We start from the raw sequence: 16487 nt of genomic DNA on the forward strand, positions 1-16487 counted from the left end.
AGGCAGATCCGGGGACGGAGCCAAGGCGGTGCTGTACCCCAAGTTGTCAAGAAGGTTTTAGGAAAGCGGAAGGAAAGAGAATGGAGCAGTTGACGGAAGCAGTCTCCCGGTGGTAGTAGGGAGGAGGGGCGGCCTGCATACCCTACATCAAAGGAGGCGTCGGAAAAAATATCATGGGCTGGATTAGAAGGCATGGAAGACAGATGGATAGCATAACGACTCAGAAGGGCTGCTCGCCGATTGGACAGCGGAGGTTCAGCAGTCTCAGCATAAAGGCTTTCCACAGGGCTGGTGTAAAAAGCTCCAGACACTAAACGTAATCCACGGTGGTGGATAGAGTCGAGACGCCGAAGAATAGACGGCCGAGCAGAGGAGTAGACTATGCTTCCATAGTCCAATTTCGAGCGCACCAAGGCGCGATAGAGGTGGAGAAGGACCACTCGGTCCGCTCCCCAGGAGGTACCATTCAGGACACGGAGGGCGTTGAGGGATCGCAGACAGCAAGCCGAAAGATAGGAAATGTGGGAGGACCAGCACAGTTTTCTGTCAAACATAAGACCCAAGAATTTAGCGACGTCTGAAAACGGAAGGTTGACAGGTCCCAGATGTAAGGAGGGTGGAAGAAACTCCTTAAGTCGCCAAAAATTAACACAAACGGTCTTACTGGGAGAAAAACGGAAGCTGGTTTTGATGCTCCAAGAGTGGAGGCGATCGGACATCCTTGAAGACATCGTTCAAGAAGGCTGGTCCGTCGAGAGCTGTAGTAGATCGCAAAATCGTCCACAAAGAGGGAGCCCGAGACATCAGGAAGGAGACAATCCATAATTGGATTTATGGCAATGGCAAACAGTACAACACTCAGCACGGAGCCCTGGGGTACCCCGTTTTCTTGGGAGAAAGTACGGGAGAGAGTAGTGTTCACCCGCACCCTAAATGTGCGCTCTGCCACAAATTCGCGAAGAAAAAGGGGCAGCCAACCTCGAAAGCCCCAAGAGAACAGTGTGCGGAGGATGCCTGTCCTCCAACAGGTATCGTATGCTCTCTCCAGATCAAAAAATATTGCTACTGTTTGGCGTTTCTGGAGAAAATTGTTTATGATATAAGTGGAGAGAGCAACTAAGATGGTCAACTGCAGAACGATGCTTTCGGAATCCGCATTGGGCAGGTGTTAAAAGACTGCGGGATTCCAGCCACCACGCTAAACGGTAATTCACCATACGCTCCAAAACCTTACAGACACTACTCGTGAGAGAAATGGGGCAATAGCTAGAGGGGAGATGTTTGTCCTTTCCAGGTTTCGGAACAGGAACGACGATAGCTTCCCGCCATCGTCTGGGAAAAGTACTGTCGGTCCAAATTCGATTATAAAGGCGAAGGAGGTAACGCAGACTAAGGGTTGATAAATGCAGCAACATTTGGATGTGGATACCATCCGGTCCTGGGGCGGAGGAGCGAGAAGAAGAGAGTGCATGTTGGAGTTCCCGCATGGAGAAAAAGAGTATTGTAGTTTTCGCGATTTTGAGAGGAGAAAGCAAGATGTCGCACTTCCACTGCACGTTTCTTCGGGATAAACGCTGGCGGGTAATTTGAAGAGCTCGAAATCTCAGCAAAGTGCTGACCCAATGAGTTAGAATTGCGACGGTGTCCACTAATGTATCATGCGCGACAGTGAGCCCAGAGACCGGGGAGAAACTAGGCGCGCCTGAGAACCGTCGAAGCCGGCTCCAAACTTCCGAGGAGGGAGTGAAGGTGTTAAATGAGCTAATAAAGAATTTCCAGCTTGCCTTCTTGCTATCGCGGATGACACGACGGCATCGCGCACGGAACTGCTTATAGCGGATACAGTTGGCCAAAGTAGAATGGTGGCGGAAAACGTGAAGAGCACGTCGCCGCTCACGTATTGCGTCATGGCATGCCTCGTTCCACCAATGAACTGGAGGGCGCCGGGGCAATTCGGAGGTGCGTGGTATTGAACGTTCCGCAGCTGTAAGAATAACGTCGGTAATATGTGTGACCTCATCGTCGACACTGGGAAAGTGACGGTCGCTAGAGACGAAAAAAGTGTCCAATCGGCTTGGGCAAACTTCCAGCGTCGCGAGCGCATATATGGCAGTTGAGGCTGCAGTCTAAGGACACATGGAAAGTGGTCACTCGAGTGTGTATCATCAAGGGCGAACCATTCGAAGCGCCGAGCTAGCGGAACAGTACCGACCGCAAGGTCCAAATGAGATAAATTTGTCGTGGAGGCAGACAAAAATGTAGGGACCCCAGTGTTGAGGCAAACTAGATCCGCTTGGTGGAAGACGTATAGCAATAGTGAGCCACGTGGACAAGGTTGTGGAGATGGCTGGTTCAAATGGCTCTGAGCACTATGGGACTTAACTTCTAAGGTCATCAGTCCCCTATAACTTAGAACTACTTAAACCTAACTAACCTAAGGACATCACACACATCCATGCCCGAGGCAGGATTCGAACCTGCGACTGTAGCGGCCGCGCGGTTCCAGACTGTAGCGCCTTTAACCGAAGGATGTGGAGATCCCCAAAGCGGGTGGTGGGCATTGAAGTCCCCAACCAGCAAATAGGGAGGTGGAAGCTGACCAAGAAGATGAAGGAGATCAGCTCGTGCCATTGGTGTGGACGATGGAATGTATACAGTACAAAGAGAGAACGTGTATCCAGGCAGGGAAAGACGGACGGCGACAGCTTGGAAGGAAGTGTTTAAGTGGATTGGGTGATAATGGAGAGTATCATGGAGAAGAATCATGAGTCCTCCATGGGCTGGAGTGCCTTCAACAGAGGGGAGATCATATCGGACGGACTGAAAATGAGGGAGAACAAAGCAGTCATGGGGACAAAAGATGACCGGCGAGTAGGATCGTAAGAGGATCGACAATTCATCCCGACTGGCTCAAATGTCGTGGATATTCCAGTGGATAATGGACATAGGGTGAACAGAAAACGGAGGAATGTGACCAAGGTTGCTGTCAACTCAACGACTGCTCAGAGCTTGCGACCGACAGCATGGAATGGCATTCAGCCGAAGGCAGAAGATCCTGATCCATAGGTTGATCAGGAGCAGCTCCTGCCACCAGCGATCGGCCGGTTGATCAGCCGCCAGCAGTGCGCCTCGGCAACACAGAAGACGGCCGAGGGCAATTTCCACCAGGTGGTGCTGTAGATGGGACACGCCTTGGCGGAGAAGGAGATGAACTGGGTTTCTTTGTAGCCTTCTTGGAAATATGATGTTTAGATGAAGGAGGAACCGATGGTTGTGAAGTTGGGGTACGTAAAAAATCTTCACGAGTATGCTCTTTTTTCAAAGTCTTGGTGTCTGACTTTTGGGCTCGAGATTTAGCAGAACCCGATGAAGGGTGAGCCATAGAGTGGGCAGGCGAAATTGGTGAGGTTGAACGGGTAATCTTTGCGTTGGCCGATCTGATGACAGTGGCACTAAAGGTGAGGTCGCAAGTCTGCGTGGCCGCCTCCTTTGTTGGCCGAGGAGAAGCAAGGACAGTGCTGTATTTTCCTGCCTGAGGCACGGTGGGCTGTCGACTGGCGAATAATTTTCTAGCAGCAAAGGTCAACACCTTTTCCTTCACTCTGATTTCCTGGATGAGCTTTTCGTCCTGAAAAATGGGGCATTCTCGAGAGGAAGCAGCGTGGTCACCCGTACAGTTGATGCAGCGAGGGGATGGAGGTGGACAAGCACCCTCATGGGCATCCTTGCCACACGTAACACATTTGGCCGGATTGGAACAGGACTGGCTGGTGTGATTGAACCGCTGACACCGATAGCAACGCGTAGGGTTTGGGACTTAAGGGCAAACGGAAATTATCTCATAGCCTGCTTTGATTATCGATGGGAGTTGAACTTTGTCAAATGTCAAGAAGACAGTGCGGGTTGGAATGATGTTCGTTTCAACCCTTTTCATAACTCTATGAACAGCCGTTACGCCCTGGTCAGACAGGTAGTGCTGAATTTCTTCGTCAGACAGTCCATCGAGGGAGCGTGTATAAACGACTCCACGCGAGGAATTTAAAGTGCGGTGCGCTTCAACCCAGACAGGGAAGGTGTGGAGCAGTGAAGTACGCAGCAATTTTTGTGCCTGGAGGGCACTGACTGTTTCTAACAACAAGGTGCCGTTCCGTAATCTGGAACAAGACTTTACAGGACCTGCAATTGCGTCGACACCTTTCAGAATAATGAAAGGGTTGACCGTGGAGAAGTCGTGACCTTCGTCAGACCGAGAAACAACAAGGAACTGTGGCAACGATGGAAGAACTGTCTGTGGCTGAGACTCAGTGAACTTACGCTTGTGAGCAGACATAGTGGAAGGTGAGGAAACCATTGTGGAAGAATCCCCCATGATTACCGGCGTCTCCGATGGCGCGCTCCTCCCTTGTGGGGGCCCTCTCTGAGGGCACTCCCGCCTTAGGTGATTGTTCCCACCTCAGGTCACACCTCCTGACAAACGGACGGAAGGACCAATCGGCACTTTCGGAAGGTATCAGCTCGGGTAATCACCCCTCCCTGGGCCTGGCCGTTACCAGGGGGTACGTACGTGTCCTACCTGTCTACCCGGGGCGGGGAATTACGCATTACCCCGTCACCGGCTACGCACAAAAATGTGTGGGTCGGCCTTCAGACACGCACAGGGAGAAAGAGAAAAACAAAGAAAGGGAATAGGAAGAGGAGAGGTCTCAAACGCCGCAGCGGAGAAAAGGGTAAAGAGAAGAGGTAAGGAAAAGAGAAGGACAAAGGAAGGATGAAGACATACAAGCAGAGAAGGCGAAGAATGCGGTACATTTACGAGCGTCCGTCTCCGGACGTAGGCACAAACCATACTCCCAGAGGGGGAGAAAGGGAAGGAAAGAGCCAGAGGTGAGGGGAGGAAAGGCGAAGATGGGGGAGAGGGAAGGATGCGGAAAAGGAAGGTATGCAGCCCGGAAAGGAAAAAGGGCCACATTAGCTCGGGGTCCCGTGCTCGCTACGCACGTATCCACAAGAGTTGTGGACCCCCTGGGGCTGCATTGTTGTAGTCGTTGTTGTTGCTGTTGTTGTTGTTTTTGTTGTTGTTGTGATGGTCTTCAGTCCTGAGACTGGTTTGATTAAGCTCTCCATGCTACTCTATCCTGTGCAAGCTTCTTCATCTCCCAGTACTTACTGCAACCTACATCCTTCTGAATCTGTTTAGTGTATTCATTTCTTGGTCTCCCTCTAAGATTTTTACCCTCCACGCTGCCCTCCAATACTAAACTGGTGATCGCTTGATGCCTCAGAACATCCCCTAACAACTGATCCCTTCTTCTAGTCAAGTTGTGCTACAAACTCCTCTGCTCCCCAATTCTATTCAATAACTCCTCATTAGTTATGTGATCTACCCATCTAATCTTCAGTATTCTTCTGTAGCACCACATTTCAAAAGCTTCTATTCGCTTCTTGTCCAAACTATTTATCATCCATGTTTCACTTCCATACATGGCTACACTCAATACAAATACTTTGAGAAAAGTAAAAGTTTTCCTTACACTTAAAGCACTACTCGATGTTAACAAATTTATCTTCTTAAGATATGTTTAGCTTGCCATAGCCAGTCTACATATCCTCTCTACTGTGACCATTATCAGTTATTTTGCTTCCCAAATAGCAAAACTCATTCACTAGTTTAAGTGTGTCGTTTTCTAACCTAATTCCCTAAGCATCACCTGATTTAATTCGGATACACTCTATTATCCTTGTTCTGCTTTTGTAGATGTTCATCTTCTATCCTCCTTTCAAGACACTGTGCATTGCGTTCAACTGCTCTTTCAAGCCCTTTGCTGTTTCTGACAGAATTACAATGTCACTGACAAACCTTGAAGTTTTTATTTCTTCTCCATGGATATTAATACCTACTCCGAATTTTTCTTTTGTTTCCTTTACTGCTTGCTCAATATACAGATTGAATAACATCGGGGACAGGCTACAGCCCTGTCTCACTCCCTTCCCAACCACTGCTTCCCTTTCACGTCCCTCTACTCGTATAACTGACATCTGGTTTCTGTACTAATTGTATAGCCTTTTGTTCCCTGTATTTTACCCCTGACACCTTTAGAATTTGAAAGAGAGTATTCCAGTCAACATTGTCAAAAGCTTTCTCTAAATCAATAAATGCTAGAAACATAGGTTTGTCTTTCCTTACTCTATTTTTTAAGATAAGTCGTAGGGTCAGTATTGCCTCACGTGTTCCAATATTTTCGAACTGATCTTCTCCAAGGTCGGCTTCTACCAGTTTTCCCATTCGTCTGTAAAGAATTCGCGCTAGTATTTTGCAGCTGTGACTTATTAAACAGATTGTTCGGGAATTTTCACATCTGTCAACACCTGCTTTCTTTGGGATTGGAATTATTATATTCTTGTTGAAATCTGAGGGTATTTCGCCGGTCTCATACATCTTGCTCACCAGATGGTAGAGTTTTGTCATGACTGGTTCTCCCAAGGCCATCAGTAGTTCTAATGGAATGTTGTCTACTCCCGGGGCCTTGTTTCGACTCAGGTCTTTCAGTGCTCTGTCAAACTCTTCACGCAGTATCTTATCTCCCATTTCATCTTCCTCTACATCCTCATCCATTTCCATAATATTGTCCTCAAGTACATCGCCCTTGTATAAACCCTCTATATACTCCTTCCACCTTTCTCTTTTCCTTTCTTTGCTTAGAACTGGGTTTCCATCTGAGCTCTTGATATTCATACAAGTGGTTCTCTGTTCTCCAAAGGTCTATATAATTTTCCTGTAGGCAGTATCTATCTTACCCCTAGTGAGATAAGCCTCTACATCCTTACATTTGTCCTCTAGCCATTCCTGCTTAGTCATTTAGCACTTCCTGTCGATCTCATTTTTGAGACGTTTGTATTCCTTTTTGTCTGCTTCATTTACTGCAATTTTATATTTTCTCCTCTCATCAATTAAATTCATTATTTCTTCTGTTACCCAAGAATTTCTACTAGCCCTCATCTTTTTACCTACTTGACCCTCTGCTGCCTTCACTATTTCATCACTCAGAGCTACCCATTCTTCTTCCCATTCCTGTCAATTGTTTCCTTGTGCTCTCCCTGAAACTCTGTACAACCTCTGGTTTAGTCAATTTATCCAGGTCCCATCTCCTTAAATTCCCACCTTCTTGCAGTTTCTTCAGTTTTAATCTACAGTTCATAACCAATTGATTGTGGTCAGAGTCCACATCTGACCCTGGAAATGTCTTACAATTTAAAACCTGGTTCCTAAATCTCTGTCTTACCACTATATAATCCATCTGATACCTTCTAGTATCTCCAGGCTTCTTCCATGTATACAACCTTCTTTCACGATTCTTGAACCAAGTGTTAGCTATGATTAAGTTGTGCTCTGTGCTAAGTTCTACGAGGCAGCTTCCTCTTTCATTTCTTACCCCTAATCCATATTCACCAGCTAAATTTCCTTCTCTCCCTTTTCCTACTATCAAATTCCAGTCACCCATGACTATTAAATTTTCGTCTCCCTTCACTATTTGAATAACTTCTTTTACCTCATCATACATTTCATCAATTTCTTCGTTATATGCAAAGCTAGTTGGCATATAAACCTGTACTACTGTAGTAGGCGTGGGCTTGGCCACAATAATGCGTTCTCTATGCTGTTTGCAGTAGCTTACCCGCACTCCTATTTTTTTATTCATTGTTAAACCTACTCCTGGATTACCCCTATTTGATTTTGTATTTATAACCCTGTATTCACCTGACCAAAAGTATTGTTCCTCCTGCTACTGAGCTTCACCAGTTCCCACTGTATCTAACTTCAACCTATCCTTTCCCTTTTTAAATTTTCTAACCTACCTGTCCGATTAAGGGATCTGACATTTCACACTCCGATCCGTAGAACGGCAGTTTTCTTTATCCTGATAACGACATCCTCTAGAGTAGTGCATATATACTTCTAATTACTTTGCTTCTTGAAAATGTAACATATGTCACTATGTTACCAGTAGAAAGTAAACATACTAGGCATGCTCTTTTAAACAAGAGTCTGAAGTGTACACTACAATTTAGAAGAAGGTACAATAATTTTCCAGCAAAGCTTCCATACAGACATTATATCAGTCACTCACAGTTTCAAATACTGCAGGGCAATGAATTGCCATTCAACCAGTAACTAAAAGTACAAGTAAAATGTAAATTTTATCTGCTTTTTGATTGATGTTGAATGAATGTTGTAAGTTCTCATGGACAGCATATCAACAATATATTGTTAGCAAAATACATATATTTTGAAAACGTTTAAATGTATAACAGGGTGTATACGGGGACAAGGAAAAAAACTTCCCGGATTTCTCCCGGATATTCCGTTTAAAAAATATGCTTTTTCCCGGGCGAAAATACACTTTTTCTGTGCTAAGTGACAGTAGGTTTTTCCATAGACGTTCCCTCATAACTGTAAAACTTATCAATCCTTTGAACCGTTTACATTTTATACAATCATGTAGAACTTCCAGGAAAAAAAAGACGGGGGAGGGAAGTTTTGGAAAGACTTTTAATATAAAAAGGAGATAAGTTTTGGAAAGACCTTTGATTTGCAGCAACATATACGCTGCATATTTTCGTATTACGAAAGTATAAATTCGAATTGCACCAAACACAGTGCGTTAGTTTCCAGAGCGTTGAAACTGAGGTTGCGATGTCCTTTTGTAAGCCAGTCGTATCTCAAGTTACGAGATCTCACCAGTCGATGACAGCAGACATTCAGAGCATGGGACACGTCTTATAGTCAGCCAATAGCAAGATCACTGGTTAAGTGTCGCGAACACACAAAGAGGAAAAGTTAACGGTTTACATTAATGTACACAGTACCGTATATCTACAAGAAAAGCTAAGTTTTCACATATAATATTGGTCTCTAAGATTAACACGCTAAAACACAAGCTAAGCTTTCACATGTAATATTGATCTTTTTTTGCGTGTGTTATACTTTAAGATACATCTCACAAATGTGCCAGTAAATTTAAAATTATGACATAAATGTCTCAGCTCGAAATTCTTGTAAGTGGCTGGTCCTCGAACTGTTCAGTTTCGAACACTCTGTGATTTAGAAATCCATCCGTCTTCCTCACACGTGACATAATTCATCTTGAGCAAAAAGAAATTTATTTTGAAAGTAACGCTTTTCTAACCACCGTTGGCAATACTATCCGGAGACTGTTAGAAATAGGTTCAATTTACCAGTTGCCAGAGAGTGCCAGAAAACAGGCATTATTGTGCGTGTGCAACTGCAGTGGTGTAGGAAGCCCGCATGTTCGTGTGTATAGAGCACTAAGAGAGCTTACGTTAAACCATAAAAGAAACAGGGCATCAAAGGATACTACAAAGAGCATAGGAATTTCGTAAACCACACTAAAATGCATAATTTGGCTTGAAGTGCAAACTGGCTTTTTCCAGATTCACAGTGAAGTAGGTCCCATCTGATATTAAGCTTTTCAGTGTGGTTTTTGGGATGTAAATTTTCTTGCAGTACCAGTACTCTATCTACGATCTCATTTTTGGTTCTTTATTATGGCATAATGCCATACATGGCAGAAAATGATAACGTGCACTTGAAATTCAGCGTACAGTTAGAGCTAGCCATTACTGTAGAACGAAACACTTCGTTTCAAATAAAATGATTGCCTCAGCGTAAAGATCAAGAAAGCCAAATTTCTTTAGCAAACTTGCAAAAATAACTTCATTGTTCTGCAAGGCGATTAATGCTTGACTGCTACTAACTTGGAAATAAAATAAAATCAGAAAATTGAAACTAATAATATATTTTTGCCCTCCGTAATTATGTAAATGTATTTTAATTCACTTGATAGCTCCCGGCCACAGAAATCTGTTTTGTTTTCATTTGACGTGGGAGCTGTACACCAAGAGAAGCAGCGACATCACTTAACGTAAACACGGATCACGTGGAGACTAATCCCCTCCCCACTACAACTCGGACAACTCTGAGCATGCCCGAATTTGGCAGCTAGAGCGCGCGAGAAAAATTTTTCTCGTTTGCATTTGGCTGCTGGCTGCTACTGCCGATACAGCTAACAGCCAAACTTCAAGTAGCGGGAAGCGGGAGAAGGTACTGCGCTTGCGCAACAACCCGCTGTGAACAGTTGTGATGTCATGCTCATAGCAAGCAGTTTATTGTTTCGAAGAATTACTTAGTCTTTGCCCTACGGCCTTTGACATATTTTTGCTATTTGCAAATGCTTGTGCGTGCACGGTGTTTTGTTGTTGTAAATTGCGCATTTCCTTTGCCACTAAAGTTTTATTTTTTTTTTTCCTCTCATTTATATTTTATTGCTGCAGCATCGTTCTCCAGTAGCAGTCTACCAAAATGGCTCTGAGCACTATGGGACTTAACATCTGAGGTCATCAGTCCCCTAGAACTCAGAACTACTAAAACCTAACTAACCTAAGGACATCACACACATCCATGCCCGAGGCAGGATTTGAATCTGCGATCGTAGCGGTCACGCGGTTCCAGACTGTAGCGCCTAGAACCGCTCGGTCACTCCGGCCGGCAGCAGGCTAACATTCTTTGCTAGACAATCAATTCTTAAAAGTCAAAATTACAAAAATTTAACTGAAAGCTAAAACAATGAAAAATTCCCGGGTTTTTCCCAGTTTTCTCCCGGATGAAAACGTTCCCGGATTTCTTGGTTGTCCCGGGTCATATACACCCTGTATAAGCTATCAAGCAGAAAATTGCAAAACTTTCACAAATTAATTCAATACTGATTCTTTTCCTCTTTAAGTTACACAATTTGTAGAGGTTCTTTAAAAATACAGTTACTCAACCATACAATTTCTTGATTACTGCGACTAAATATACGTGTTTTTTTTTTTTTTTTGTTCCCCCCCCCCCCCCTCCCAACCTCAAATTACACAACATATTTCAGGCTTTCCACTCATCTTATGGTATTGCAGCTCATCTAAAAATTTTAAATTTGTCTTATCTTCACTTTAGTTTTACGATACTATCAAATGCATTATTAGCAGAGACAGGAAATAATTTGTTTTATTTTACAGTGAAATTTAGTGTACTTTTTGTCAAATTTAATGATACTTTTTGTAGATCTTGATGTTATTTTTTTGCCAGTTTTGCTCCTATTTTTGGCCGAATTCAGTGCTATTTTGATGCCAAATTCTGTTTATTTGTCATGTTATTTTACTCCAATTTTGGTGCTATTTTTTGGCAAATTCAGTGCTACTTTCTCCTCCAATTTTGGGGTTATTTTTTGCCAAATTTGATCTTATCTTTTTGTCAATTTTGGTGTTAAATTTTCTGCCAACTTCTGTGTAACTTTTTGCCACATTCTTTTTTTTTCAGTGTTTTTTTTTTTTTCGTTATGTGGAAAATGTGTCATTTTAAGACTACACATGAATTTCAGCCTTGGGGAAAAATGAAGACAAAATGCAATTTCAATATTGGATACCTATCAGTTACGAATTTTAGTAAACTGTCATCTTCAGATTCAGTGTTTTTTAAAAAAAAAAATGGGAAAGTGAAAAAATTCCACAATATTTTGTAAAAAAAATTACAGATTTTGCTCTATTTCACTAAAATCCATCAAATCGCATTATTTTTCACATTATTGTTTTCACGAAATTTTTCTCTCCTTAAGATTAGGCTTTAAACGGCATTGGATATTTTACTTCTATGTGAGCATTTTACTGTTTACATATTTTGTTTGTGGTATGTTTCAATAGGAAAACTTGACTTCTGTAAAAAGAAAGCCTACTGTGAGAAAATTTATTCCAATTTCAGAGTGCAAAATTTAAGATCATTTTTAAAATTTTCCAGGGTTAAAAGTCACATCAACTTCTACATCATCAGTGATTATAAAATAAATAAGTAAGCTCATAGGACAAAATATTAGTAAATGCATAAAAAAAGCACACTGATCGTTTTGGAGTGCTGTGGATGGTGTACAAGTGGTTCCATGGCATCACATGATCATCGAACACGGAAGTAATTTATGGCAAGTGGTGTCTATGAAGTCAGTTGTCTAGAATCGACACAGTACAACATGGAGTCACAACAGAATGGCAGAGAGCAGGTTTTGTGTTTGGACATACCTGTGCCTATGATCATAGCGTGAATGGAGTTACTTGCTTTATACACGTAAAAACATAGACTGTCTTACGGGTCTCGAAGGGATGGTGCATCACTCACAGGCAAGTAATAAGGCGTAAAAACAATGCCCATAAAAATACCCTAACCAACAGGGACTGGAGACGACTGTCACACCTAGTCAACGACAATTGGTTTCCAACCCAATAGAAACCTTATCTGTTAGTGAAGGCAAGTCCATCACAACCAGTGTCCAAGCAAACAACTGCACGCAATGATCATACAGAGTTAAGTACCATGCAAAAGACCATTGCTTGCAACAGAACATTAAAGCCAAACTGCTTCAATTGACCAAACAATACCAACACAAGAGATTACCCAAGTGGAGGCATTTTATGTTGTCATAAAAACTGCAATTTTGTCTCTTTTAAAACAATGCAAGGCATCAAGTGTACTGACGGCCCAATGAGGCATTTCAGTCATGGTGTGTGTGGAGGACGCAGTTCTGGCTGCAGATAGTTCAGTGGTGTTTTGGAAGTGTTTTTTGTACCACATGAATATGAAGGAGGTAGTTTATTTCAATAATTTCTCCTGCCTTCTAAATCTTTATTATAAGTATGCTGTGGACACCTCATATTCCAAAATGACAACAGGTGTGTTCGCACGATAACATGCATATGTTCTTTGTGTCATGAATACTCAAGCACCATATACCACCTCAGCTAACCCGCTAAATAACCCAATCGTAATCTCATAGAAACTGCCTGAGACTATCTGGAAGAGTGGTGAAAAACAGAAATCAACATCTCTGCAATTTGGTAGCTCTAAGGATCTAATCATTAAAAGACTGGCTTCAGCTGGATATGGCATACCTGAAGGAACTTGTGGACTCTTTTCCTTGCCAAATTGAGGTTACTATCTAGGCCACAGGTGGTGTCACATGGTATTAAAATAATTGCTCCTCTGGGTGCCAACTGTTTCGTCTAGTGTGCTTATAAATCAAGGCACTAAGTGAAAATACGTATATTATTTACAAAATCAACACACTGTATTAATTGTCATCTTACAATGTCCATATTGTTGTATTAATTGTCATCTTACAATGTCCATATTGTAAGCTGCATTTCTGGTAACAACAGCTAGGGGTAACAATTATTTACTTGACAATGAAATCAATGGTTGTGTTGTACACCATGCGTAGACACATGCTCCCCATATCATAATTAAAAAATATCTTGCTTTACACCTTAATTGTTTTAATGACATTCCATGAGAAAGTCACAAAAAATTACAAGGGGTAGTCAGACAACAAAGGCACCTGGTCTTTATTTCACAAAATACTGTAATAATGCAAGATATTGGCTTTGTCATTGATTTTCTAACCTGTTTTAACTTTCCTTGAAAATAATCAGTGTGTTCTGACAACAGGCCACAGCACTACAGTATGAGAAAATGACCATCATTGACACATATATTAGGTAATCTTGACTGCTGAAAGTGAAAATCTGATTTTTTTTTTTTATGGGTACTGTAGTGGACATCAACAATCTAAGATACTAAGTTTGTTACTGTATGGATGCAGCAAATATTAAAAAAAAGTGTGAGTCTGATAGATTTAGGGAGGAAGAGGGTAGTAATCAATCTGTGGAATACATCCATCATGCCGCAGAAACTTACAGCAATTTTTCACTGAAACCACCTTTCAGGAATTCTGGTGCTTTTGCATAGCAACGCAACACAGCACATCAATATACAAACTACTGCTGAGACTGACACAGCAAAACTTCGATAGTATGTCTTGCCTCTTCCAAAATAAAACCTAGGACCAACTTCAACAGTCTTTCCTTCTCATCCCATCCAGTAAGTCTTCCCTGACCCAGGATTCTGCACGACTTTTCTGAACTGTGCCCCTTTCCCTGAACCTCTCCACTCCTTTTCCTTCACCCCTCTTTCTTCCCCTCAAGAAAGAGGAGCCACTGGCTCTGAAAGCTTGTAAAAATTAAACCTTTCTGCGTGTGTGTTCTCTTGCCACAACTTGGTGAGTAGATTTTTTTATCTATACATTTACATCACATTTCATCAATTGTCACCTACTTCTATAAGGAAAAGTCTCATTTCAAATTATTTAATTGGTTCGGTATTATCAATTTAAAGACACACAGACTGTGTGCCAATAGTTGAGGAACAGAGGAAGTGGTTGATTTTGTACAGAAAAATATTCCCCTATTTAGAAGTAGATAAAAAGCACTGAAAAGGTTGTAGAATACGCTGAGCAGTGAACAATTATTTACAAACACTGTGATTACATACTGTGTAAATTTCATTTTAGCTGATAGCCTTTCTGACCACTCTTGTATTTTGTACATTTCTTCAGTTGTAAAAGAATGCTTTGCAGAAATCTATGTTCCTAACTCATATGTCATTCCATCGTGGAATTTGAACTTCTGTTTTCTTTTCTATTTTATACCTTTCTCAGCTACCTTTGGGAGCCAATTATGAGTTACATAATAAATTCAGATCAGAAGTTACAAGGAAACAGAACGATAAAGGCAGCAACCGGTGTTCCAGGCAGAGTATGAGGCCTAAAAATTAATGAACAGCGGCATAAGGTATCTCGATAGATAAATTCTTATTGAAATGAAAATTAACATTTTAATAAGTAGACATTCACCTCGGACTGGTTGTGGTATTTCAATAATTATGCATAGTTGATATTTTGCATAAAACTTGTGGACATAAAGAATATGGAAGAAAGCAAGAAGCTAAAAATAAAAGCAATGTTAGCACACATTTATATTTCAACTCCATTAATAATGAACATTGAGCTTATCGTACAGAGAGCAGTAATATGTTTCTACATAAATATTAATAGTGAATTTCTGAGGCGGATTCTAACTTCCCTTCAGTTCTGAGAATTTAATATGTTCAACACCACCAACTAACTGGTTAGTATTCAAAACTGAATACACTAAGATCAGCTGCAACTGTCAATTCATATGCTTCAAGTGAAGCTAGTGGTATCAAGTGCTCTGTTTTCTGAGTTCTTTACATTACTGACCAAAATTTTACTGTTATGATTCAGTCAATTCTCTAAATTCTATTGAGAATGTCTTTCGCAGTGTTCAACTGCCTACTGTAAATATATCACTACTCTGGTTTCATTCCATCAATGAATATGAGCATCTCTTTAGCATTTAAAAATCTTGAATGCTTGGTGCTCCACAGCTTTCAGATATTTATTAAATCACATTTTATATATACTTTGTGCTGCACTAGAAATGTTTATTTGCCAAAACCAGTTTTCAGGTTTATAAACCATTATAAGTGGCCTCCTACGTACCTCTATTTCAGTGATGTGTGTCAGTTAATACAATAGGATCTGCAATTTGTCCTATAACATAGTATACAGGTTGTCATGTAAGTTACTACGGCAAATATTAGGCAGTGACAATTCTTCGCAATATCTGATGTAACTGTCATATAGTATAAACATGGAATTGACAGGTCAAAGCATTTTTTTAATACTTTTGTTTTATACACTTTCTAGATTGATTACTCCAATATAAACTTGTGGTTCCAACAACAGGGGATCCTGTTTCCTTTTAATGCCATTATTTGTTATACCACATCATCCACTTTCTGCAAATAGAGTATTCTATTTATTGTCTTTGATGCTCGAGCCATAATATACTTCATTTTAGTTTTGTAAGAGTGCTGTGCCTCTCATACTACAATTGCTCCTTATGCTGAGCAATGGTAACATGCTGTGATATACAAAACACTTAAATACAACAATTTTCTGAGCTTATTCCAGTATATCAAGTAAAATACAAACCTATCATCAAATCTTGAGTTTTTTTTAACTCTTTCTGGGTCAGGGGAATCTCTCGATCTTTTACGAACTCCCTTTTCATACTCACTATGGAAACGTTCTTGTCGCCAGTGCCTGAAGAACATAATACATAATTTGATGCCCAATTAAAATTTATCAACAGGTACGTCTCACAATTCTTGTCAACAAAACAAAAACAACTTAAAACAAACAACTTAAAAAACTAATTTCACTTAACAAAAACAAAAAAGAGAAAAATAATAGTTTCCTAATCACTTCTATAACTGAAATTATAGTCCAATTCAAACATGGCCCACAGACAAAAATATGATACTTATGGCAAAAAATGACATCAATGTGTGAAATGTCCCCAATGAAATATACAATTTCGGTTCTATACAGTATTATAATATTAATGAGAAACAAATAAGTACATAACATACCGATCATATGACTGTTTATCTGGCTTTTCTTCTTTATCCAAATATTCTTTATATCCACGATCTGAAATGGAAGCAATTGTAAATTATACACAGT

The 16487-nt window shown here is 41.2% G+C and overlaps 1 protein-coding gene across 7 annotated transcripts in view; it reads right to left on the bottom strand.

Annotated features, from left to right (window-relative positions):
• LOC126235770 (uncharacterized) overlaps positions 1–16487 on the bottom strand; it is a 272353-nt gene that overhangs the window by 114531 nt on the left and 141335 nt on the right. For 5 of the 7 annotated variants that reach the window (XM_049944566.1, XM_049944568.1, XM_049944567.1 and 2 more), the window contains exons 11-12: positions 16394–16454; positions 15954–16064 (exon numbers count right to left, since the gene is read on the bottom strand). In XM_049944566.1, the coding sequence (XP_049800523.1) occupies positions 15954–16064; positions 16394–16454 (172 nt within the window). The remainder of the gene's footprint in view (positions 1–15953; positions 16065–16393; positions 16455–16487) is intronic. The other 2 variants (XM_049944570.1, XM_049944569.1) reach the window with 1 other exon arrangement.

The sequence above is a fragment of the Schistocerca nitens genome, chromosome 2 (assembly GCF_023898315.1).
Source record: "Schistocerca nitens isolate TAMUIC-IGC-003100 chromosome 2, iqSchNite1.1, whole genome shotgun sequence".
Lineage (NCBI taxonomy): Eukaryota > Metazoa > Arthropoda > Insecta > Orthoptera > Acrididae > Schistocerca > Schistocerca nitens.